Source organism: Colossoma macropomum, unplaced genomic scaffold, assembly GCF_904425465.1.
Source record: "Colossoma macropomum unplaced genomic scaffold, Colossoma_macropomum, whole genome shotgun sequence".
Lineage (NCBI taxonomy): Eukaryota > Metazoa > Chordata > Actinopteri > Characiformes > Serrasalmidae > Colossoma > Colossoma macropomum.
In genome coordinates this window covers 434051-460932 of record NW_023495252.1, presented here as the reverse complement: position 1 = coordinate 460932, position 26882 = coordinate 434051, and the positions used below count along the sequence as shown (strand labels likewise).

Genomic DNA, 26882 nt, shown 5'->3' with positions numbered 1-26882 from the left:
TTAAATTAACATAAAGATTATGACTTTAAATAGACCTTGGGTTTTAGTTACCATACCTCATGACTACATGTCAGTATTCTAAATCAATATGACGTTGACGTGACGTTTGTAAGATGTTGGATTTTAGTCACCTGACATCACAATTTTGAATCAACAAAATATCAATTGCTAAGGATTAGAATGAAGGTTAGAATATCACGTAGCATCGACGTTACGATTAAGATGTTAAATAAACGTTGGGTTTTAGTCACAATACTCACAGCTACATGTCAATATTCCATGTCAATATGATGTTGGCATGTGATGTTTGGAAGATGTTCAGTTTTGGTTACCTGACACCACAATTTTGAGCCAAAAAAAATGTCTAATGATGTTAGAATGTCGCATTTAATTTTCTTTAAATTTATGACTTTAAATAGATGTTGGGTTTTAGTCACCATACTCACGATTACATGTCAGTATTCTACGTCAATAAAACGTTGGGATGTGACGTTGGATTTTGGTTACCCGACAGTATGATTTTAGGTCACCATACCTCACGGACATTTGACTGTGACTATGTGTTCTAGCATCTGTGTCGAAAATGCTAACAGTGCCAAATAGGCAGCCTATACTGCTCTTAAACATGAAGCCATACCCCATGCCACAGCATCTAATTTAGCTGAATGATAAGCTACTGGATGCTGCATACCGCCGTGTTCCTGAGTCAGACAGGACGTCATAAAACCACAGTCTTCATTGCACAAAGAGAGTGAAAGGCTTGCTTGGATCACAAAGGCCAAGAGCAGGTGCAGATTTTAAGGCTGACTTCAACTTTGCAAAAGCACTTGTATTATTTGTGTGTGCAACAGGGTCATGTTGCCCAGGATTACCTTTTGAGCAGACTGTATAGTGGTTGTGAAATTGCAGCATAATAATCTATCCAAAGTCTACAATAGGTGCATAGGCCTAAGAAAGCTCACAATTTGTGCACTGTGGTTGACATTGCATTAATTCTAGAAGGCAAAATTCCTCTAGAATCCTGCGTAACCCATTGTCCCAAGTATTACACACCAGGACAACACAACTAAGCTTGGTCACAACTGGCCTTTTGTCCCTTGCTAGCCAAGAAATCAAGAAGTGCATTTACATCTTTGTCATGCTTTTTCCTCATTCTCACTACTCATTAAAACATCATCTACCTACTGAATAATACCAGAGGACTGCAAAATGTGCTCAGCCTGGGAGAGATGATTTCTGAGTGCTTGATGGTAAATAGTGGGGCTGTTGTGAAGTCCCACTGGCAGCTGGGTCCATTGATACTGCACACATCCCCCACAGTGAAAGCAAGCCATGGCTGGCTTTGTGATGCTAATGGAACTGACCATGGAATGCCATCAAAGATGGCGGATGGGTCAGAAACCAATGGAGTTAGCTTGTCAATATGCTGACTGGCTACCCAGTAGTCTACTGTTAGCTGCCAAGCTCCATTAGCTTTACAAACTGGCCACACATGACTGTTGGATACATTATATGTTTTGACATATATACCTCTTCTGATACCTCTTTTCTCAAGCTGATCTTTTGTAGGCCTAATACCCTGTAAAGGATCTTTATTAATGGGATATTGCTTAGTTAAAGGAGGTTGATGACCTGTGAAAACAACTGGTTCCACATCTAAAAGACCACAATAATCCTTATCGTCAGACCAAATGGGGTGATCAGCCAAATCAGACTGCTTTAAAAAGGCAGTGTTCCAAACACGAGAATCAGTGTTATTAGACAAAGAACAGTTCAATTTCCTCAGACAATCCATCCCAAGAATGGTTTTAGTCTTGCTATGAAACTTCTTGTCTTTGCCCTGGAAAGAACTGCCTGTTGTCTTCTCTTGTGAAACACCCTCAGAAGACATCCTACAATGCTGTCGCTCATCTTTGCATACCTTTTGTGATTATCTGCCTGTTTCTTATGATAATCTTTTGCAGAATTACCAGTTTTATGACAATAATGACACTTGTCCTTCTGACTAGAGAACGTCTGATTGGAACCTGAGTTAGTGCTGTTTTCTGTGATGACATTAATGGATGCTGGCACATGGCCTGGCTCCAGATCAAGGTCCAACCTGTCAAGTTCATTTTTTAAGGTCACCCCATTTAACTACGCAAATTTGGATCAGCTGTCACTAGGGCCTGTCTAAGATCTAATCATAGTGAGTTGACTAGTTGTCCAAAATGTTATCAATGCTATCAATGTTGTAGGTTCAATTCCACAATCATGCAGAAAAACTCTTTTGAACCATTCACAGTACTCTGCAGCTGATTTCCCCTTTCTTTTGTCTACAATTGGTTATCTGCCTCCAGTCAGTGGTCTTGCAGCATTTGTGGCTAATCCACTCCTAAAAACTTTCCACCCTACATTAATTTCCTGGCCACTGTCACCCAAACCATCCAATACCTTTTTAACAATCTTCCTACTATCATTTATGTTAAGGACTGGACTTGGCTAGCTATGGCTTCAGCATCATGAGAATGCAATGAGTAAAGTTTTCCTCAACAAGATCAATGAAGTTAAGTCTCATTTCCCTTGGGTGCTTAAATTCTTTAGAAAGTCTGTCCAATGTGGCTGTATCTAAAGGAACGTGGCCAATTTGTACTCTGGTTTCCTTAACTTTACCTCCTTTATTAAGGACTTCAGAAGATCTAATAGTGATTGGTCTTATCTGAACTGCCTTATCACTAGTAGATCCATCAGAGTTCTGGATACAGACTAGCCAACAGTGGAGGTTCTTTATCCTCTGTGTAACATGGCTGACCTGGAGGAGAGGCTACAGGTGGAGGTCGGCACTGACGCTTCGATTTAGACTTACAATTAGTATGTTGCTATTCAATCTTGGTCAGTAACTGATGAAGTTTTTTACATGTTTTCTGGGCATTCATGGCAGCTATTTTATACTGTTTACATTTGCTGATTCACTCTAGGATCTTTTCCTCAGCTTTCTCTAGCTTACCCTCCATGTATCTAAACTTATACTTCTAGTACTGCTTGATTACATAAAGACATTACGTAACTGAGTCATGCTTGAGACCATAACCTAAAGCTGTTTTACATTCTACAGGAGTCCATTCACTATCAGCAGAGAACCCTTTGGATGCAAAGTACTGAGATCTCTTTTGCTCATTAGTATGCTTTTGACTATGCTGTCAATTACCATTTCAAAATCTGATTCAGTCCACTGAGGCATTTCAGTTCCACCCTTAACTAATGTGCTATTTTCTATTCAAGAGTCTTTACTACATTTCTTAGCATTTTGGCCTTTAGAAGACATGGTGAAATAACACAACCAATCTTTTCTGACAACAAACAGTCACAAACACCAGGCTTTTACCAGTGACAATAACAGTCACAAAAACACTAGGCATTTACAAGTGAGAACAAGTACCCTTCCCTCAGTCCAGAGGGGATAACAGTCACAAAAACACTAGGCTGTTACCAGTGACAGTAACAGTCGCAAAAATGCTAGGCTTTTACCAGTGGCGATAGCAGTCACAAAAATACTAGACTTTTACCAGTGACAACAAGTAAACTTCCCTTGTTTCAGAGAGGCTAACCTTTACTGACTCCTCTATCTTATAACGCCATAATTTCTCTTCGGTTCGAAAATGGTGTTTTTACTTACAAAGTAGGTTTCAGTATGCCATCTGGGTCATGGCACCAAGTTGTTAGAAATTCAGCTGGAACAGTCAGGAGACTGGTGCTTCAGCCATGACTGAAGTTTATTTACACATACAGAGAATCATGCATGGGTACAGCATGGTCAATCAACAGTCTATAAGCAGTCTGTCACCAGTCCAACAAGAAATATTTTGGAAGGAGCTTATATAGATTGAAAACTGGGGAAGGAAGGAGGAAGCTAGAGCAACAGGTTGGGCATCATTGGGGTAGTCAGACCTCAGTTGGTCATTTGTGAAGGGAACAGCATTCAAACATTCAAGCTGGCCACAATACACCACAAGCCCTGATAATGCTGCATGCTTTTTGTGAACTTTTTGTTTGAGGAGGGGAATGTAGAAAGAGAATATGAAAGGAGATGCTGGGGGTAAAGATAAGGGGGGTTACTCTTATCACCTTCAGGTCTTGAGATGAAGGGTCAGTACAAACAAAGGACAAAGGAGGGGGCAAGTGTGACAGTTTTCACTTCTCTGCAAAGAGCGGGGTGACCATTTTGGTAACACTTTATTTCAAGGGTGTCTACATAACACATTCACTGCATCTTATATACACTTAATAACATATTTATGAATGTTTAAATCAACATTCATAAACTATACATGTTTTACACAATATTAATATGGACTACAATGTCATTTTAATGAGACAATTTTCAAAATAAAAGCCTAATTTATTTTGCTTTTTATTTGTATTTTACCTTTTTTTCTAATTATTTGTTTGTTTTTCTTAAGCATTTGTATTTTGCACTATGCTATTCTTTCTCATTTTCACTCTATTTCTCCTTTAAAAATTTATTGTGCCAGAGGGTTAATTCAACAGTCTACACATTGTTGAGGAAAACATTAATTATTCTAAGTTTAACTTTCTTGGGTTAAATACTAACACTGTTATCCCAATTACTTTGGAGGTTTTATTTTTAGTGATGTTCTTCCTCACTTACGGTTTTGGAGAAGGCACAAGTATAACTGTGCAGTGGTTATCCTGTTTAAGTGATGATGTTATGTTAAATGTTATATGCACTGTTATCCCAATGATTTTTTTTTTTTTTTGCATTACTTCAAAGTACAATCAAGTGGTAACTTTTTGACTTTCCTCACTCAGGGTGATGATAATTTTGTAAGAAATGTGTTTTACAAATTTGTCTTGCTTTACCACAAAAATGATGCAAGCCATGTTAACCTGACTGAAGTGCATGTTACATGGATTTCTGAATTGCAATACAATGTAGTCTGCTTATATTAACGTGGCTGTCAAGAATCTACAGGGAATGGATGAATATTATGACCCTGTCCCACCACCACACTAAATTTGAGACTCTAAGTCGAATGACTGTTCATAGCATATTTATAAGTAATTTACTGTCTACATAGTAAAGTGACATGCAAAGCAACATTCATAAGTGATTCATAACGTTTTAAGGAGCTGTTAATTAAACGATATAGTAAGGTGACATGCAAAGCAACATTCATAAGTGATTCATACCACAGGGAGATTCACTCAAAAGAGGTCCAGAATATTCTGTAATAACTCTCTTTAGGATGAAGCAATCTGAACGATACCACATGCAATGTGCTCCTCGGTGCATGGAGCTTCGAACAAGCTGGGATGGCCCTGCATCGGAGCAATGAAGTAGGCGCCAGACAGCCGTCAAGATGTTTAACCTCTGTTTGCAACTTCTGGGTGCATACCCCCTACCCCTTCATACCTTCATACCCCCTTGTTAATAATTCTTCCTGCTTAACTAAAGTTGAAATTTATAACACCTCAGCTGGCACTGTTTATAAAAACAACTCTAATTTATTTGTGTTGCTCTGACCCATGGAAAACATACTATTTGTACCCTTTTTGTCAAAATATTATGCCTTAAAATAAAAATATGTTTAGCAGTGACTTTAACTCCCATCAAACTCAATATCAAACCAAAAAAAAAAAAAGATTTTTAACTGTTTGTGCTGCTCATGTACCAAATTGTTCTTTATAAATTAATTTCATGTCAGGTTTGATTTTTGACATATTAATACCTTTTTCTGTTTTGTAACATCCATCAGGCATATTTTCTTTATTTTTACCTCTCTATCTTATCTGCAGCAGCCACTGCTTGTCCTTCTGAAGTTTCATTGGTTGAGGCCTTCCCTTCCTGCTGTAGAGCCAGCAGGCCTTTGGGGGGTTTACAGCATGTTCTACTTATATATAAGGATGCATGCATATTTGCACTTGAAAAATGTGTTTTAAAAATCTTGATCTTTTATTCTAACGTCAACAAAAGAAATCTAGCTTTCTGACTAACCTCTACTGAATGAAGTGATAGATGTTTTTTTAAGTTTAGTTCCAAGTAATGGGAATCAGTAGAGTTGATTCCAAATTTCAAGTCCACATAATTTTCTCAATTCCCAATTCAAATGTAAAGCCTTCCACATTAATAAGGTAAATCTTTTTGGTGATGTTCAATTAATAGGGACATACATGAACACACAAAATGCATCATCTAATTACAGATATCATAACATTTAAAGTGATACTTTGATTTACAGTTTTGGCCCTAGATGGAACCCGTCCCTAGACTTTAATAAAACACTATTCCCTCAATGGGAAAAGAAAAATAAAATAAAATAAAATAATAATAATAATAATAATAATAGTAAAAATGATTAAAAACAAATAAGCATGCCAATTTGGAAGAGCTACGTTAACTCTCGCTAGTTAAATCAATCTGACTAAAAGCGCTCTCAACTACCAGCTCCTTGGGCAAACTTGATTATCTAGCCAACAAATGTTAGCAAACCGTAGCTAGCTAGCTAACATTTTTTGTAACTTTGGCAAATCTGTTTTAGTTACATGATTCGGGTAAGGCCCATAAGTTAATAGACCCTATGTGGCTGTTGCAACATTGTTCTTTTCGAACTTAAGATAACTGATGCCAATTTGACTTACTGGTTTCCAACTGTGCCAGTCAAGTTAGTTATTAGGCCTAAATGAGCATTACTTATGATGCTCAGCAGATGCAGAGTGATACATTAAACAAGCTAGTCCCAAATGCAAGTTCCACTTAAAACACTCACTAATGTTTGGCTAGTGACATGGTCTATTCGTACAATGAATCATCTGCAAAGAGAGTTATGAAGAATTATACGTAGAAATAATAGACAAGAAATCGTCAAATGTATGATGCACAGGAGGCTACATCATTCTACAATGCATTGTAAACACTGTGGACAACAAATGTCATTAATGACTGCAGGTGTGTACAGTTTACAATGGTAAGCATACTTTTACCTCTATTCGATGCAGCGTTCTGTGTACCAAAGGTAATGTTGGCTTTGTGGATCGTTCGTGATCATGTTGATGATGTTGGTTAAAGTTGCTTTTGATGTGGTGGCTTTTGTCATAATACAATTTTTCCAATGTCTCTTTTAGGATATGCAGTGTCTGAAAGCTTTCTGTAATGTACAAGACAATATTCTACAAGTCAATGAAACCTTTGGTGAAATGGCTAGAATTCATCCAAAGGTAACAGCAAGCATTAATGTTTAGAACAGTGTGAAAAAAAAAAAAAGATGTGTAATTTATGAAACATTCTATAAGCTCATGAGAGATGTATAAATACATAGTTAGAATAGGTTTGTAAATATTTAGATAATCTGCACAAAAACACTAACATTTGAAATTGTTGGAATCATTCCCTGCTCAAAAATTCAACTAAAGTCAGCTTTTGCTGGTAGCTGGTTTTAAAAGGTCTAAGCTTGTCTTTGATGGTCAAGATGGACATCTAGCTGGACAAGGCAGAAACATACCCTATTCTACACCAACTGGTTAAGCTGGTAGAGTATGTTTTTCTTGAGGTTTGATGATTAAGCACTCCTTCCAGCATATTTGACATGGTATCAGACAAACCCTACGCTAAGTTGCTCTACAAGCTTTACTAGTTGGTTCTTGATTCTGCTTGTTGACGAGCTTGTCGTTAAGTTTTAGGTCACCATACCTCACGCCTACATGTCAGTATTCTACGTCACTATGATGTTGGCACGTGACGTTTGGAAGACGTTGGATCTTAGTTAGTGAACATCACACCTTAAAACCAACAAAATATCAACACCTAACGATGTTAGAATATTACATCAATCTGACATTAAGGATATGACGTTAAGTAGACATCAGGCTTTGGTCACCATATCTCGTGACTACATTTCAGCATTCTACATCAACATGACGTTCGGATGTGATGTTTGGAGAACTTTAGATTTTGGTTACTTTACATCACAACTTAAAACCAACAAGACATCAAAGTCTAATGATGTTAGAATGCTACGCCAATGTGACATTAAGGTTATGACGTTAAATAGACGTTGGGTTTTGGTCACCATACCTCACGACTGCATGTCAGTATTCTACATCAACATGACGTTGGGATATGATGTTTGGAAGATGTTAGATTTTGGTTACTTTATATAATAACTGAAAACCATCAAAATATCAACATCTAATGATGTCAGAATGTTACGGCATTGTGACATTAAAGTTATGACATTAAATAGATGTTGGATTTTGGTCACCATACTGCACGACTGCATGTCAGTATTCTACATCAGTATGACCTTGGGATATGACGGTTGAAAGACGTTGGATCTTGGGTAGTGAACATCACACCCTAAAACCAACAAAATATCAACATTTAATGATGTTAGAATGTTACGGAAGTGTGACGTTAGGGTTATGACGTTAAATAGACACTGGGTTTTGGTCACCGTACCTCTTAACTTCATGTCAGTTTTCTACGTCAATATGACGTTGGCATGTGACGTTTGGAAGACGTTAGATTTGGGTTACCTTACATCACAGCTTAAAATCAACAAAATATCAATGTCTAATGATGTTAGAATGTTACGGCAATGTGACGTTAAAGTTATGACGTTACATAGACGTTGGGTTTTGGTCACCACACCTCACGACTGCAAGTCAGTATTCTACGTCAATATGACATCAGGATGTGATGTTTGGAGAACTTTAGATTTTGGTTACTACACATCATAACTTAAAACCAACAAAACATCAACGTCTAATGATGTTAGAATGCTATGCCAATGTGACCTTAAGGTTATGACGTTAAATAGACATTGGGTTTTGGTCACCATACCTCACAACTATGGGTCAGTATTCTACGTCAATATGATGTTGGCATGTGACATTTGGAAGACATTGGATCCTGATTAGTGAACATCATAACTTAAAACCAACAAAATATCAACGTCTAACATTGTTAGAATGTTATGTCAATTTTACGTTAAGGTTATGACGTTAAATAGACATTGGGTTTTGGTCACCATACCTCACAACTATAGGTCAGTATTCTACGTCAATACGATGTTGGCATGTGACATTTGGAAGACATTGGATCCTGATTAGTGAATATCACATCTTAAAACCAACAAAACATCAACATCTAACGATGTCAGAATCTTACGGCAATGTGACATTAAAGTTATGACATTAAACAGACGTTAGGTTTTGGTCACCATTCCTCACAACTGCATGTCAGTATTCTATGTCAGTATGACCTTGGGATGTGACGTTTGAAAAACATTGGATCTTGGTTAGTGAACATCACACCTTAAATCCAACGAAATATCAACACCTAACGATGTTAGAATATTACATCAATCTGACATTAAGGATATGACGTTAAGTAGACATCAGGTTTTGGTCACCATACCTCGTGACTACATGTCAGTATTCTACATCAATATGACGTTCGGATGTGATGTTTGGAAGATGTTGGATTTTGGTTACTTTACATCACAACTTAAAACCAACAAAATATCAACATCTAATGATGTTAGAATGCTATGTCAATGTGACGTTAAGATTATGATGTTAAATAGACCTTGGGTTTTAGTCTCCATACCTCACAACTGCATGTCAGTATTCTACGTCAATCTGACGTTGGTATGTGATGTTTGGAAGACGTTGGATTTTGGTTATTTTACATCACAACTTAAAACCAACAAAATATCAACATCAGCTGTCGTCATTATTCTACGTCAAATTGACGTTGGAATTAGACGTTGTGTGTATGTTGAATTTTGGTCATCCGACGTCACGACCAACATTCAACCAGATATCAACGTCTTTTGATGTTGGTGGCCAGCTGGGAAGTCTCTGCTGATGCAGTATTATCTGTAGGTAAGGTCAAGGACTATTTTTCCAGAGCGTCTACATTTTTAACTCCAGACACAATAACTGTACAGTTTTTTCATCATCATCATCATCATCATCATTGTCACGCATTGTACTAACTCTCAGACGGAAACGGACTTCATTTCCCAAGCTCCTTTGGAAGATCATGTGACTTCGAACTTCCCTTCTGAATCGGAGTCTCAAGTGGACTCCATTACCCACAAGTCAAGCGGGGATCATATGACTTCTGACAAGCACTCACACACCTATCAGCGCTCCTCTGAGTATTGACTAGCTTCATCTGTGTATCTATGTCATATGATCCGGTTAGAGTAGTATATAAGCCCGGGCTTTAGTTAGTATCAGTGCGAGGTATTGCTTCCCTGAGAACTTACTGAGTGTTATTTCTGATTACTTGATTCTGTTTTTTGACCATTGCTTTGTTTGTGACTCTGCTTTTGCCTGTTCCCCTTTGTACTGTTGCCTGGTATTTTGGATCTGTGTTTTGACTATTTTGCCTGCCTTTTTGACCTCGTCTTTTGTCTTGCCCCATTGTTTTGTTTGCTTCGTGATATGATCACTTTCGTGATCTTTTTGCACTTCTTGGTTTTGACCCACGCCTGTGTTTTGACTATGTTTTTGCCTAGTGTTAATAAAACTGATCTTGTTAGTTTTATCCGCACACGTCTGGATTCTGCTGAATGGTTATAATCATCATCATTCTTTATTTAAGCTCGGGTTTACATTGAGCGAGGGCCCTCATTTTCAATGTAGCCACAGGAAGAGTAAAAAAAAACACGTAACAAATTAAGATTGTTAAAATAAAGATTCCAAAGTAAAGATAAAATAATGAAGGAAAATGTTTAAAAAAAAATTAAAGAACACAACAACTAATTTTATACAGTAATAATAAACAAGAAGAAACAGTAAAACAATAATAAAAATGATAAAATTAGTAAAAAATGTAAAAGTAATAATAGCACATAAAATGGAAAAATAAAAATTAAAAGCTAAATAAAATATTCAGCTAAAACAATTACAAACAGAACTAAAATAATTGGAGAGTAAAATTTTAAAAACCCTAGGGGAAACTAGCGAGTCAAGCTTTAGAGAACCTTTTTCCAGCTCACTAATGCACCATAGCTAAAGGCAGTTTTACCCAGCTCAGTAAAACTCAGGGAACCTCAAGTGAAATAAAATCATCTGAGCGGGTTTTGTAACATAATAAGGAGCTAATATACTCTAGAATCTGACTTACAAGAGCCTTATAGATAAACAGTAACCAATGTGTTTCCCTTCTTACAGATAGAGAGAACCATCCCACTCTCTCATATAACATGCAGTGATGAGTCCTGTATGGATCTCCAGTAATGAATCTCAGAGCAGAGTGATAAAGAGGGTCCAGAGTAGGAGTCAAAGGGGCACTGTAGTTTTTCAATGGCTACCCCTGCTGAGGTTGCTGTACAGTATATAATTGTCAGCATACAGATGTACTTTACATTCTTACACTGTGGATACAATATCATTAATATAAATTGAAAATAACACCAGGCCTAAAAGTGAACCCTGAGGGAAGCCTTTAGAGGCTGGAAGAAGACCAGAATCACAGCTTTCCAGGGCAACACGCTACCAGAAGGCTAGTTCTGAAACCATTTAATAGCATTATAGTCAAAGCCGATGCTATGTAATCTTTCTAGCAGCAGTGGATGATCAACAGTATCGAAAGCTTTGGATAAGTCAACAAAGAGAGCAGCACATTGCATCTTTGTCACGAGCAGTAATAAGATCATCTAAAACCAGTGTAGCAGCTGTATTGGTGTTATGTTTTTTTTTCCTGAAACCAGACTGCTGTGTGCTCAAAATAGAGTTTACTTGGAGAAATGACTGTAGATGCAATGGGGTTACATTGGCTATTTTCCAGACACTGGGGACTATGCCTGATAAAATTGAGAGATTAAAAATATGAACAACATACTCTGAAATGATTGGGGTGGAGAGTTTTAAGAAAAAGGGATCCAGTTTATCCTTGCCAGTTGATCTAGGCTTTTGTGACCACACTGAAGGAAAAGGGGTGCAGGGTAAAACAGGCATTATGGCTTACCGTATCTTTGGACACAGTAACATTTAGAGGTGGCCTTACCAGCATTCTCTCAAATAAGTGACCGTCAGCAGCAAAGTGTTTGTTAAAATTACACACATCTCTTCTTAGTCAGTTATCAGACGATCATCCAGTGCAATCTGAGGTGGGACAGAAGATAAGGGCTTATTTTTCACTAACAGCCTTCAGTTAACAGCCTTCCAAAACTTGAGTGGATTTGACTGAGAGCTAGAAATCAGATTCAAATAGTAGTCTGATTTAGCTTTCCTAATCAGAGATGTGTTCTAAATGTAAGCCAGTGAGATTCTTCCCGTCTGTCTAGCAAGTTTCCAGGCTTTATTTCTTGCCTTAAGGAGCGACGATATTTCATTAGAGAACCAGGGGCTGGATCTATCTTTAATTCTGTAGTTTTTAAAAGGTGCATATTTGTTGACTACAGAGAGGAAGGTTGTACTGAAGTGCTGTATCAACATTCTGAAGTTCAGAAATGTAGTGAATATTACTAAGGGTACCCAGACAACAAATGTACACTGTGCCTGATTAGGGCCAAACGTAGCGCTGTATCCGGTCCGGATCCGCAAAGCAGAGCTGGCCCGGTGTCTTTTTGCACAACAGCCCAATACTGGAACTGATCCGTTTTACGGATCTGCGCCAAAACAGATTAAAAACCGGCCCAGATGAGCAAAGAACAGCGTTACATCTGGCCCTGAATTGGTGCAAGTCTAAATATTCTCTTCATATCTGGCCCAAATGTGGCACGGACCCAGTTCAGAAGAGGTCCAAGCTCAAGTTGATATAAGCAGCTGTCTCTGGAACGGATCCGGCCCTGACTTGTTGCATCTGCACCGGATCCGTTCCAGAGTCAGCAACAGCTCCATATCCCACATAATTATTCACAAATCATTAATAATGAATGTTTTCAAAAAAAGGTAATTCAAAAAGGGAAACATAAAACCAAACCAAATACCTCAAAAAAAGGTTTATTGAATGTCATTGTTTTCAACACAGCATTTTTTTGAAAAATTAATTCAAACAAGAAAACAATACAATGCCAGTACTGAGGTGTAGACTTATCAGCAAAAAATCCTGCCATTACAGAAGTGATAATTAGCTGCTTTGTTTTCAATTGTAATAAACTGACATATAAAACAGACTTTAACACTGATAGAGATTGCTAAACTCTACTCATGTCATCACGATAATAAAGGTTAACTGGCAATTTGAACACAAAATACTACCATGCTGAGTTTTAAAATGTCAAATTAAGAAGTGTGACCATTGAGAAATGACATTTGTATCAGTGAAGCACAGTTCAACTAAAATGAATTGGAGTATAAAACAATACAATATTAAATACTACAATATAAAATAATACCAGCCTAATAGTGTTAAGTGTTAACATAATTTCCGGCCTCTTAACAATCATTACTGGTATCAGTCACAGTTTTCATATTGGTTGGGCTCTAATCCATGTTCTGGAATTCAAATCACTTAAAATTCTTACAGTTCATCACTGCTGCGGTCAACAGCTGAACGGTGAACTGAATGGTAACAATCATTACAACCTTTTTTTCAAGCTTTCACTGAGGAAGCCCATTATTTACAGTTACCATCCAGTACCTGCTTCAGCCAACCCTACATTAAACTGAACCAAGTGTGCTGCTGAGGAAATTGAACAAATCCATGCAGGGGCTGGTGCTGCAGCAAGAAAGCAGGAACAAAACCTATGTTTTTAACTCTATTCCTCTATCTAACATATTAATAACTTTATTTAAAACAGGGCTGTCACTATCAATTATTTTAGTAATTGAATAATCTAGCATTTATTTAGATTTTTGGATGTACACTGAAATTGTAATAGCCATTACAATTACAACACTGAAAATACATGATAAGAATGAGTCTGCTGCCAGAGGAGTACTGGCGCTACTGTCCAATTAAGAGTCTGACCAATCCATTGGTTGGCCCAAATCAGCCAATATTTGCAGCCCACAGTTTTATTGAGGTCATGACCTCTCAAAGTGTGGGTGAAACTTTAGAAGAAGAATATTCACCCGATAGCATGGAGGAAGTTGGATCTAAAGAAGTGGTGAAAAAGGTTGGTTAAAGAGGAAAACAACAGAGGCCAGTCTAGATAAAGTGGGAGGCTGGCTCACCATCAGGGCCTGACGGAGAGGTGAAAGAGGCTGGCCCTGGCAGAGAGATGTAGGAGGCTGACTCTTGCGGACAGGTGTAGGAGGCTGGCCCTAGCGGGAAGAGGTGTAGGAGGCTGGCCCTGGCGGGGAGAGGTGTAGGAGGCTGGCCCTGACGGGGAGAAGTATAGGAGGCTGGCCCTGATGGGGAGAGGTGTATGAGGCTGGCCCTGATGGGGAGAGGTGTAGGAGGCTGGCCCTGGCGGGGAGAGGTGTAGGAGGCTGGCCCTGGCAGGGAGAGGTGTAGGAGGCTGGCCCTGGCAGGGAGAGGTGTAGGAGGCTGGCCCTGGCGGGGAGAGGTGTAGGAGGCTGGCCCTGGCGGGGAGAGGTGTAGGAGGCTGGCCCTGGCAGAGGCAAAATTTGTTTGAACTTAAAGACAATCAAAGAGAAGACGCTAACGGTAATCTGTTTTAAGAGAACTAAAATTGTCTGTACTCCTCTACCATTAAGCTTATTTGATTGTCAAATTGAATAAAATATTTAAAAATAAATTAAACAATAAACAAATGTAATAATTTGTGATACCTGATCACATATGTGCAGATATTGAAAGTAATGATTAACTTGCCTCAAAGTCAGCAGCAAACTTTACAGACCAATACCAACGGATGACTGTAGACCGCTGAGCAGGAAAAAAGAAAGGGGAATGTTTTTTAATTAGGCGCGTCCATTTTTTATATCGGGCCTTGGCCTGAGCCCGGTAACAGTTACCGAGCTACCGCAGTAACAGCCCATAATTATGGCAAGCCGTTTTAGCTTTTAATCCTTTTTTTCTTGATATCAGGAATTCAATTTGAACATGTGAAAATTGAACTCTTACTAGTAAAAATTGAATTCCTGATATCAAAAATTCAATTTTTACTAGTAAGAATTCAATTTTCACATGTTCAAATTGAATTCCTGATATCAAAAATTGAATTTTTACTAGTAAGAATTATATTTCTTGATATCAAAAATAAAATTTGTACAAGTGAAAATTGAATTTTAACATGTAGAAATTTTATTTTGACTAGTAAGAATTGTATTTTTACTAGTACAAATTGAATTATTACATGTTCTAATGTTAATTATCTTGATTTGCATGTGGATGTGAAGGCGGAAATAATCTGGTTTGTGCTTTTCTTAAAGAGCCAACACCAAGTTCCACGTATATTGTAAAATTTAGTTTTCGGGAAAAAATAGTAAAGCTTGTACTTAACAGATCTTGCAGCATATTTAAAAAAATACATTAAAAAGCTTTAAAAACGTGAATGTTTCACAACACTTTAAATGAAAGTGCTCCTGTCTCCTCTGTGACACGCACACAAGACGAGGCCATACTGCTTCAGCGTACACTACTGTTAAACTCTGGCAATGGCGGCCTTGGTTCTTGGGAAGATTATGAGGAGAGTCAGGCTAATAGAAAGAAACTTCCAGCAAGGCAGCAATGGAGGCCTGCGCGATGTTGGTATTGTTGATTCTCTCATTGCTAATCTGCGTCGTATTGAGCACCATTTGAACCTTGAAACGTTCACAGAGTTGTTCGAGAGTCTGACTGCATTACAGTCTTCCATAACTGCTGATGTGCCAACTACTTCATACTCTGCCCAGCGTAGTAGCACCGGTATGCATTAAACAACCACTATGCAGGCCTACTGCATTAATTCAAAATACTTCTTTGATTAGTTCCGTAACTATGCTTTGAACATTGCCTGTGTTCAGTGTGTTGTTCGCATTGGATATTTCAGGCTCCCGTGGAAGACCCAGAATAGATGTATCAAGAGAACAACTAGAACTTTTATTGAACCAAGGATTTAAGGCGAAGGCAATGGCACGGCTTCTTGGTTGCTCGTCATCCTTCATTTATAGAAAACTAAGATCTCTGGGCATTTCCATTAGACAAAGATTTATTCCGATCAGTGACCGTGATCTCGAACAGCACGTAAGAACGCTACATCAACAACATCCCAGGTCAGGTTGTGAGGTAAGAGGCTGAATTATTGCAGTTAAGCCATCCATTAGAAAATCTGTTAACCTTCTATGGGAAAACGTTGCCTAGTCAATGTATGTCTAATTTTGAGAACTGTCCTGGTAGATGATGAGGGACTACCTTTCTGCTGCGGGTATACGTGTTCCTCGACGTCGAGTGCGCGACACACTGAACAGAATCGATCCCGCAGCAGCTGCGCAAAGGTAGAGCAACGTTATTGCAAGGCGCACATATCATGTACCGTTTCCGAACAGTCTATGGCACATCGACGGACACATGCGCCTCATACGGTAAAATTACGTGTAATTTAATTCTGTGCAATGAATTTGGCATTTTTGTGATGATGTAATGATAAACCCGACTCTTAAAACACTCACGTCTGTTTTCACGGCGGTATAGACGGATATTCACGGGTTATCACCTACCTGACCGCCAGTACAGACAACACTGCCCAGACAGTTCTGGCTCACTTTTTGGGGCAACCTGTCGGTACGGACTTCCCTCAAGGGTCAGATCGGATCAAGGGGGTGAAAATACACTGGTAGCACTGTTAATGAACCTGCTGAATGGGGAAGGACGAGGTAGCCACATTACTGGGCTATCAGTCCACAATCAACGAATTGAACGCCTCTGAAGGGATGTGTTCACACATATCATCCATTACTATTACAACTTATTTTACTCTTATGAGGATGAAGGCCTTCTGGAACCAGACAATGAAATCCAGAAATACTCGCTCCAAACAGTGTACCTGCCAGAAATTAGAGAGAGATTGAGCACTTTCAGAAATGCATGGAACAACCACAGCATGAGGAGTGAAAATTATCGCACCCCTAACCAAATGTGGCTGGAGGGCATGGTTGGCAACCAGCTAGTAGACAGTACTGCAATCAGCAACGTTTTTGGTGAGAACCCATACAGTGACGACAACTTAGAAACACTACAGAGAAGCACAACACAGTGTGCAGCTAGAGCAGTTAGAAGCCGAAGAAGAGGTCTTTGACCAGGCAGTAGTGGTGAGGCAACCACACATCAACCAAGAACAACAGCAGATTCTTCAGGATGTCCTCACAAGAATTGCAGATTTGAAAGACAAATATTTAACTTGCTGTAGGGAGATCACCACTATGCTTTCAGCCTAATGCTTTCTGACATTTTGCTAAAAAAAAAGCCCAAAAAAGAATGTACAGAATATACAACATGAATGCGTAGTTCTTGTTAGGATGCAAACACAAAGCAGACTGAAAATGTCCCTTTTTTTTTTTAACATATAAAACACACTACATAGAGAAGCCATGCCATTTACAACAGCAAAGATTTGTTAAACTGTTGTTCTTGTAACTGTAATGCACCAACAGAAACTGTTCCAAAGGTGATTACAATACTAAAAGGTCAAATGAAAAAAAGGAAACAAAAAAAAAAAAAGAACCTGACTAACATACACAAGCTTGTTGTAGCTTTGTTTAAAAGCATATAACTTTTTTTAAAATCACAGATACTCACTTAGGTCAGTGAGTTTTTGTTTTTTTTTGCAATGCATAAAATAACTAAAGCAGGCTCAACACTGAATTCTCAGACAGCACTGAGAGTAAAATGTGTAGAACATTAAATTCCTCAGGTGAACATGTAGCTATGGAAATTTTTCAGTCTTTCAAACTTTCTGCAGCTGGCTAGAGATACAGACTAAACTTTTCCAAATCCCAAAGAACCAAGTACAGCATCAGTCATCAGATCAAGTAGCTCATTTTCATTCTGGATGCCACAAGGAAGGAAGAGTGTCACACAGCAAGTTGAGGCATAAGGAAAACGACTGCCCCTTATCTCCTGATCATAAAACTGTATTTGAAGTTGCTGTGGAAATCCAAGAGGTGGTACTGCATCTGCTCCCGTAACAAACACCAGTAGGTCCTCAAAGGTGAAAGGAGTTTCTTTTTCTGTTAAAACAGACACACACACACAAAAAACAGGAATTTACTGTGGTACAGCTTTGATATTGTGAACATTTTGTGCTCTGTATTTAAATACTGTTCCATAATAAGATCCAGACTGCAAAGTAAAAAAGTACACAACAGCATTATCAACTTCACAATGACAGCAGGATGGATTTTACCTTGCACACTGTTGAGAAGACATTCCCATGCAAACATAGTGTCCTCTTCAGCTTCCTTGTTGTTCGTCCCTTCGTCACTCCAAATGACATCGAAAAGACACCGAAAGGCAGCTCTTGTCAGTGGTCCCTCTGTGTGTGTAAACAGGCACTGAAATGCGTTCCAGCACCTCTCCACAGTTTCCCAAAGTTTGCCACAAGAGTTGATTCCTTGTTTAAACTGCTCAACCATGCGTGCAGTTCTGAAACAAAAATTAACAAATTAAATATTTTCATTAAATGAATAAAAGAAATAGTCTACAGTGATAATTAGCTAATAGGACCGCACCAACTACTCAATCAGAATAAGCCGTTATTAGCAATAAGCAATAATATTAGTCAACAAATCCTGTCTACTACTTTATCACAGATTGCTGTGCAATACCTGAAGTACAAAAAACATTAAGTCCTGACAGTACTGGGAATAATACCTGTGAAAGATGAAATGCTTCACAACTTGGGAAAGTATCTGAGGAATGTCATGGACTTTGGTTTCATATACCCCTGGCACACCACAGTCTGCAATCCAGTCACCCAAACTGTCCTGAAGACTTTTCCATGCCTCCTCAGTTTTGCATTCTTTAATCTAAGAATACAGCAGAAGGCAAGGCATAGAAACCAAAACAGAAATTAAAGCTACATTAAATATACAGTGTTTTAGATTGTTTAACAAAATATTAAAAGTACAAGATAAGAAACAAAGTAATACACGGTTCTTTTTTCCCCTCAAAGTTCATTTCTGTAAAATTTAAAATTAGCTCTAACTTTAAAACAACAAAGCAAAAAATGGCAAAGTGTCAGAATACCTGCTGAAGCTTGTCCTGCACACACTTGTCTGGCAAGATGGAAATATCAAATCCTTCAAGATCTGGAGCCTGACCACACATTAACTGATAAAGGCTGGGATGTAATGCCTTAATGCCCGGTCCCCCATGCAACAGAGACCAGGCAAATCAGCTTCCCTCCAGTATAATACTTTCCCTTATCTAGGGCTGCCTGATCATAAGAAAAAAAAAAAAGGTTGCCTGGCTGTCCCTCGAAAATGCCCAAAGTGGACTGCAAGTCCTTCATTAAAAGCCTACCACAGAGACGAGAGGAAAAATGTTAATATTGTATAAAATTAACTCAAAAGGAAACATGCAACTGGGTCATCTTGTGTCAAACAGTAAGAAAAATGGCAAGGCATATTCTCTCTATCTAACCGTCGTTAACGTTGGCGCCACTGTTTATTAGAGCATACCTGAACAAACACCACTGTCAAAACCAAGAAGCTTTTAGATAAAACTGTTGGACAATGAAGCACCGATCAGGGTTGGGTCATAAAAATTAGCTGATTTTATTCACCCCATAGAACCGTAGAATTAATTACAAAAGCTGAAAGAATTACACACAGCTACAACTTTGTCTGGATATCAGCATCCACCCAACAATGGTGAGATTTATAACAAAGGTAAAGAGCAATAGAAAAAGGTTCTTTGATGCATTGCCCACAGTATTTAGTAAAATTCTATGCTCATGATGCTCCACAAAGCTGGGATTTATGATGCATTTATGAGCAATTTCTAAAGAAAGACTAGTTTCTGTACAAAAGTTAGATCACTCTTTGATTGATTCATTTTCCAGTCAAAATGGCCATGAAATAAAATCTATTCATTTTTCAGCTTCAGGAAAAAAGTCCTAACCACTAAATATGAAGAAAAAAAAAAAAACAAAAAAAACAACAGGATTTAGTGTGTCCACACTTTGCCTTCATACAGCTTCCTTACTTTCAGTTTTTCAAAATTAACAAGCAGTTATATTTTTCCACACCTTCAAAGTACAGTCTTAGAAGCTGGTTTAGCATTTTCTGCTTTTCACAGTCAACGTAATCTGGTCTGGACTCTGGGGGCCAATATTCTGAGAACATGAGCAGCATCTTTGTTTGATGTGTCTGTCTCCTTTTCTCAGTGAGGCTTCTTGACAGCTACACATCCTTTCAGACCCATAGTACTGAGTTAACTTCTTACAGTGGAAGAAAGGACAGAAAAACCTGTGGATTTTTTTCAGAAATAAAGCAAGAGTGGAGCTTAATTTTATCCACTCTCCTCTCTCTAAGAAGAAAGCTTTAGTCTTATTTATTGATGGGGATAGTTTTGGTATTGTTAGGCGAGTCCCAGATAAGCCTATTTATTCTGCACCTTTAAATTAAATTTTGAACTCCAATCTCCTCAGAAATATCTCAAAATGAACAACAAAAATGAATTGCTTGCACGTAATGCCACTTCGACTGCAAATGAAATAAATGATAGGCAGTCGCTGACTTTTGCATTGCTCTGTATATTAAATATTATAACATTCCAGTTTGACTAAAGTACAAAATAAAAAAAACATACAGCAGTATTATCATAAATAAAAAATGTAACACAAACCTGAAGAATTCTCTTGTAGGCCCGCCGTAATCATCAGCCATCTCACCCACAAATTCAATCTGTGGACGTTTGTGCCAGTCAGAATAGCCCTTGTTTAGAGCTGTGATGGCACTGTGTAGAATTCGCCTCCTTCTTGCCACAACTGTCAATGTAGCATGCTCACTGATGTTCTCCCTCTTAAAGTCTCTAATGATATCAGCAAGGTTTTCCATTTCCTTTAAACAAGAAAAAAATATAAAAAATAAAAAATAGCCATAACAATAGTAAACATATAGGTTTATTACAATGCTACTTTCAGTTTTTCTGCTCTGATCCTAGCATACAATCATACATTGAGTATACAGCTAAATTTTTGACTCACAGGGACTATAGGGGCGTTTTGGAGAGGACAACATCTGGGTGTCCTCATCTGGTTCACTGTCAGGTAATATGTCACTGTATGTACATAAAAGAAACAAAGCATAAAACTATGTTGCTATACATGAATCTACATCCATTAAAAAACATGGTGTGCCAAAAATACATCATGCTCCATTTACAGTTTTGCAGAAACATTTCAACTGTGGTTCAGTCAGACACAGGCCACAACATCAGCTTGAGAGATAAATCTTCTCACACTGCTCTGTAAATAACCACCATGGTTTATACTTTTAAGAAACGGTGAGCTCTCTAAAGAGATAAGTGAAATTAAGTTACTGGTGTCTGGTGAAATGTTTCACACAACCACCAAAACCATGAAATTCAATGTAATATAAACAAAGTCCACTAACTTTAGTGACAGTTCATCAGAAAGATGATAGGTTTTCTCTGGCTCATTTGAAAATATGTAAAATGGTAGCAGATTAATAAATGTTTGAGAACCTGATTGTTGTGAACTGGCTATGAGACACTCCTCCTGCTGCTGCTGGCAAACTCCCCCGTATCTGCTTGAAAAAAAAATAAATAACAAATTAGGGGTCTGCATTATAAACCCAAGGCAGACCTGCTGCATATTTACTAACAAAGTCATTATACCTGTGTGTAAATATAAGTGTGTCTAAATGTCTAAGTACTCATGTCTGGTATTCACAGGAGAACTTGTCAGGGGACAGTGCATTAGTGTGTCTTCCAGTGTATTTTCAGAAAGAGAGGCCTGGTCAGTTCTGCTGGGATGGAACAACAACAAAACAAACAAACAAACAAGCAAAACACATGAACATACACACACACACATGGAAAAAAAAAAACTATGTAGGCCTAAGGGTACTTAATATCAACCAACATGTCTAACAGCAACTAACAATAGGTCTTTAGTAGAGAACAATAATATTGCAATCTTAAAATTAGACATACCTGTTCTGGGAAGTTGTTACATCTTGAATTGGCTGATCAGTTCTGTAGAACACCTGATTCAGAGGATTACGTGTTAATTTTAAGACATCGTTATAAGTTATTTAAGATGTTGCTAAAAAGAAAATATGTAGCTTACACAGGTAATCTACCTAAATGAAACATATTTCAAGCAATGTTCACAGATCTACAAAATGAATTATAGAATTATATAATTCTCACCTCAGGAGTGCCAGCATTTACATATATGTGGCCATTATTTTCATCCTACAACATAAACAGCATTGCTAAATTTGTCAATTACAGTACTTCAAAAATTCCTAAATTGCGTTCAGAAAATGATGTTAGATGTAAATGGCACACCACCTGGCCTGTCAGGTCTACAACATTACTTTCTACTGACGCTGATGCACTTGTGGCCGTTTCAGAATGTACACTGGGAGAGACCTGTAGGAATTATTACAGTCCTCTGTTCATTATTTATGATTAGTTATTTACCCCAAAACAGAATTATGAAAATCAAATTGCAACATAATTAAGCAACTAGAAAGCATAATACTACTTTTCTCAGTTGACTGACAACTACCCTTGTCTTATTTGCTAATTACCAAGAGCACATGAGCTGAAACGTGTGTTAGAGCAGGAAAATCAGCAAACTGTGAAATGTTGTGAATCTCAACAACCTGTATTAGCTTCTACCTGGCACAACTGTGGAAGTACTGGACTGTTTCTTGTCTCAGCTGCTGAACTAGCACTGGATCTTCCTTCACCGCTCTGACTCAGGGATGCTGCAGCCTGCACAAACATTTTCAATATTCTTATAATCAAACTACTTTTCGGTTTATTTTCCTAAATATTCACAGAGATCAGATCTTATACATTTAATGATAAGTTCATGGCACTTTATCTAGCATTGAACTTAAGCAACAACAACCTATTATGGTACATTTAGAAGGTTGTGCCAGCACAAGGAAGTAAATAAGCCTGAAGCAATGCAAAACAAAATAGAACACCGGCACAGATGTAAATACAAAGTTACTGAATAATAGTGAGACTTCCTTAAGAAAAGTTCACTTTAATTAAAAGAAAAAAAGGAATGCAGTCAATCATGACCCACCTGTCTATACAGAGGTAAGTGTGAATTGGGTAGTATGTAAATTCTGCTTCTGCCAATTTGACGCTTCAAGTCTTTGACAGAGTTTGCTTGGGCAACCAGTAGTTTCTTTCTCTTTGTAGCTCTGGCAAGACGAAAACCGGTCACATTAAGGCTCGCAAAACTTTGGCAAATGAATGTGTTCAGCTCAGTCAGGGACCATGACAAATCAATGGTCTTCATCTCATCACCCAAGTCATCGTTTGCTGCAAACAGCAGTTTTGTAAAAACAAACAACACTAATATGAGTAAGACAGTAGACTGAATTCATGTATTTACAGCCTCTAAATTTAAATTGCTAAATTTCCTTCAGGATCAATAAAGTATCTATCTATCTATCTATCTATCTATCTATACTTTTCAGTAATTATATCAACAGGATGCAGAATTAACACTCAGGCTTTAGGATTATGTTCTACATAGACATTCATCCTGTTTCTAATTTTGTAATTAAATGAATAGAACATGACAGAGAGAAAGAACATAAATCTGTACAGCGCTGTCAGTTTCTTGGACTTAAGATGACAGTCATTCAATTATTTTGGGATCCCCTGCACTACACACTCTGCATTTTCCTGCTTTAACACTTCATTCAACTTTTTCATCAAATTATCACACCATTCAGGAACTGGATGTGTTCTAGCAGGTCATAAAATCTATGCAAAGCAGTAAACCTGCCAGTAATGGAAAGCAGACTGAATGAACGAAGTAAATTATAATGGAATTCCAAAGTACCTCTATACCAACAAATCACTGTTAACTAAAAACAATCAAACAAAAAAAGAACGTAATATCATACCTAAGCCTGATTTGTCAAGCTGCTTTGAATCCAGTGAATTGGGTACGGTGGTTTGGTTAGGATCTTGTAACAAGAAAAACTTCACCTGCCATTTAAGCCCAGGCTTTCTCCCACGTCCACGTCTTTCGCCTGTTGTGGTAAGAAAACAATATTGGGGAACATGACACACATCATCTGTATTAAACATGTTTGAAGTAACCACAACACAAACAAGGTAGTAAATTCCTCCATCTTATTCAGTAACACACCAACCATTTCGCTCACTGGCTACGGATCACAGTTCCAAGACCAAGCCGTGCGTATTTGTCTAGATACTTACGTTAGACATGGTAGCTAATGTTCTCTATATTTACTGGTTCATCCGGACCTAGCAAATACAGCTAATATTACCTAAAAGGCAAACATGATAACGATGTCTATCTAGCTAGCAAATTAGCAATCATACCTGGACTCGTGGTGGCTAGCAAACACATCTGGATTCGTCCAAACTTGCTAACATACCTGGATTCATGTTAATTAACCAACATACCTAACTTACACTGGTTCTAACTAACGTTCGCTAGCTAACATGCCTGGATCCATGCTAAATACCCAACGTACGTGGATTCGTGCTAATTAGCTAATATACCTGAATTCGTGCTTTCGATCTAATATATATCGTGTTTACTACCTAACATACCCGTGCTAACTTGCTAGCTAACGTTAGCTAACATACCTGGAGTCATGGAATTGCTGCGGATCCGTCGGCAGAATGAGCTCCGAACGGAAGACAACAGAGTTGATCCTGTGCTTGTGGATGGGCTGCCCGTGAAAAGCTGTCTTCTAGCTGCCGCAACAGCCCTATACACTCTTGGAAAATCGGGACAAGGTTCTTCCGTGCTGGAATGAATCTGATCTCCACCTGACATGATGCAAAGTTGATGACTCTCATAGTCGTGGAAGTTGAGCACCTGGTCGTCCGTGGAGCGGGAGCGTGGTTGCCAGACAACTTCATAAGTAATGTTACAGATGGTAAAATCAAAACGCTCTTCAAGAACCAAGACACGAAAATATAAGCTACCATGAATGTATGGGAATATCTAAACATTAAAAGCACACATTAAAATATATAATTCTGTTACTCTCATTCATTCTCATCTTATTATGAAAACTTTAAAATTCTAAGCAGGCTGCAGACCTGGCAACCTTGGATCTGTGGAGACACTCCCACTAGCAGTGACAGTGGGCCACTATTGGACAGATTTAAACGGACACATTACTGGCTCATTTGAATAAATTTTAACTAGTAAACACTGAATTCTTGATATCAGGAATTGTTTTTTCACTTGTAAAAATTGAATTCTGGATATGAAGAATTGAATTTTTACTAGTAAAAAAAAACTATTCATGATATCAAGAATTCAATTTTTGATATCTGGATTCAATTTTTACTAGTAAAAATACCAGCTCTGAGTTTTCACTAGTGAAAATTAAATTTTTACTAGTAACAATGTAAATTTCACATGTAAAAATTGTATTTTTACTTGTAGAAAATATAATTTTACTAGTTCTAATTGAATTATTACATGTAAAAATTTAATTTTTACTAGTAAGAATTAAATTCTTGATATCAACAAATGAATTTTTACTGAAAAATACATTTCTGATATCAAGAATTTAATTCTTACAGGTAAAAATTAAATTCCTGATATCAAGAATTATTTTTTTACTAGTAAAAATTTAAATCCTGATATCAAGAATTTAATTTCTACATGTGAAAATAAAATTTTTACTAGTAGAAATTTAATTCTTACTAGTAAAAATGTTTCCCCCATTAAAATGAATGGAAAAACTCATGAATTTTGACTAGTAAAAATTAAATTCTTACTAGTAAAAATTGAATTCTTACTAGTAAAAATTGAATTTTCACATGTAAAAATTAAATTTCTAATATCAAGAATTTAATTTTTACTAGTAAGAACACAACAAACCCAGTTTGTACTGAACGCCATTCTTTTCTTGTTCTTTTATTTTTGCCAAAAGGTTCAACTCACGCTATCGCTGTGCTTGCCCGCGTCTGCTACAGAGTCAGAGATCGTCTCAAAATTACAGGACTGAACAAGTGAAGCTATTATTATTACTAGTAGTAGTAGCAGCTTTAGTATCTCTGTAAATAGCTCTGCTGATGCTTTTAACAGATATATAAACAGATTTACATACAGAGACAATAATAATAATGCTAGTAATGATAGCAGAAACACTTTCTATTCGTAATTTTGAATATTTTGAGACTGGCCCTGAGTCCGAAGCGGCCGCGGGAGCAGAGTTGAAGCCTCGTCAAATAAAAGATTAAGCAAAGGGAAACCCGCTCTGTTTCTGAGGGTTATTTTACACACTTTTAACCAAATACGAGGACTGTGTTACTGGTATATACACTATAAAAAAGCAAATAAAAAATAAGATGGTTAAACTAACGTTAGTGCTTGCACTCTAATACAGCTTAGCTAGCTAGCTAACGTTAGCTGGCTAGCTCCACACACCACAATATAGGGTAACTTTAGATTCTAGCTAATGGATGTTTCTTACATTAGTCACTCATTCACCTCTCTGTTTTCTTTAGACTTGTTTTTTTCCTAAAACAGGCAGAAATATTAAAGCTGCTCTTAGAACATTTTCACATTTTCAAATGAACGCTAACAGCTGCCTCTCACAGTACAACCCAGCTAAGCTAGTTAGTTAGCTAGCTTAGTTACACAGCCGGGCGAGGGAGATAATGTAAGATTAAGAGTATGTCGTTATTAAACATAATTAAAGAGAAATCTCGAAAGTTAATTTAGGTTGGAATTAGACATTTTGACCCACTACCTCAGCTAACATAACCTAACTAGGTTAGCTAGCACTGACGTCGTCCCCTCTAGCAACTCCACCAC

At 37.7% G+C, this 26882-nt stretch overlaps 1 protein-coding gene across 9 annotated transcripts; it reads right to left on the bottom strand.

Moving 5' to 3' along the window:
• Positions 1–18248: 18248 nt before the first annotated feature.
• On the bottom strand, positions 18249–25102 carry LOC118801257. 9 transcript variants are annotated; one of them, XM_036561463.1, is made up of 13 exons: positions 24689–25102; positions 23974–24102; positions 23139–23380; positions 22721–22816; positions 22385–22468; positions 22244–22288; positions 22025–22077; positions 21745–21837; positions 21554–21618; positions 21054–21127; positions 20693–20907; positions 18716–18870; positions 18249–18487 (listed from the first exon to the last, which is right to left on the bottom strand). In XM_036561463.1, the coding sequence occupies exons 1-12, from the start codon at positions 24879–24881 to the stop codon at positions 18735–18737; spliced, it is 1425 nt and encodes a 474-aa protein (XP_036417356.1). In that variant the 5' UTR covers positions 24882–25102; the 3' UTR covers positions 18249–18487; positions 18716–18734. The 9 variants fall into 9 exon arrangements, 8 of the variants coding, with proteins under 8 accessions (XP_036417356.1, XP_036417350.1, XP_036417353.1 ...); XR_005006486.1 differs by lacking the exon at positions 18249–18487 and adding an exon at positions 19091–19362 and having other exon boundaries at positions 18842–18870; XM_036561457.1 differs by lacking the exon at positions 18249–18487 and having other exon boundaries at positions 18731–19362.
• Between the last annotated feature and the right edge of the window lie 1780 nt (positions 25103–26882).

Excerpts from the sequence above, each read along its gene's own strand:
- LOC118801257 (XM_036561457.1), bottom strand. The coding sequence starts at position 24,881 with ATGTCAGGTGGAGATCAGATTCATTCCAGCACGGAAGAACCTTGTCCC. Across the intron at positions 24,103-24,688 it reads CAGCAATTCCATGACTCCAG|GCGAAAGACGTGGACGTGGG; the intron begins GTATGTTAGCTA and ends TTACCACAACAG. Across the intron at positions 19,363-20,692 it reads CCTACAAGAGAATTCTTCAG|GCTTTTAATGAAGGACTTGC; the intron begins GTTTGTGTTACA and ends TCTCTGTGGTAG.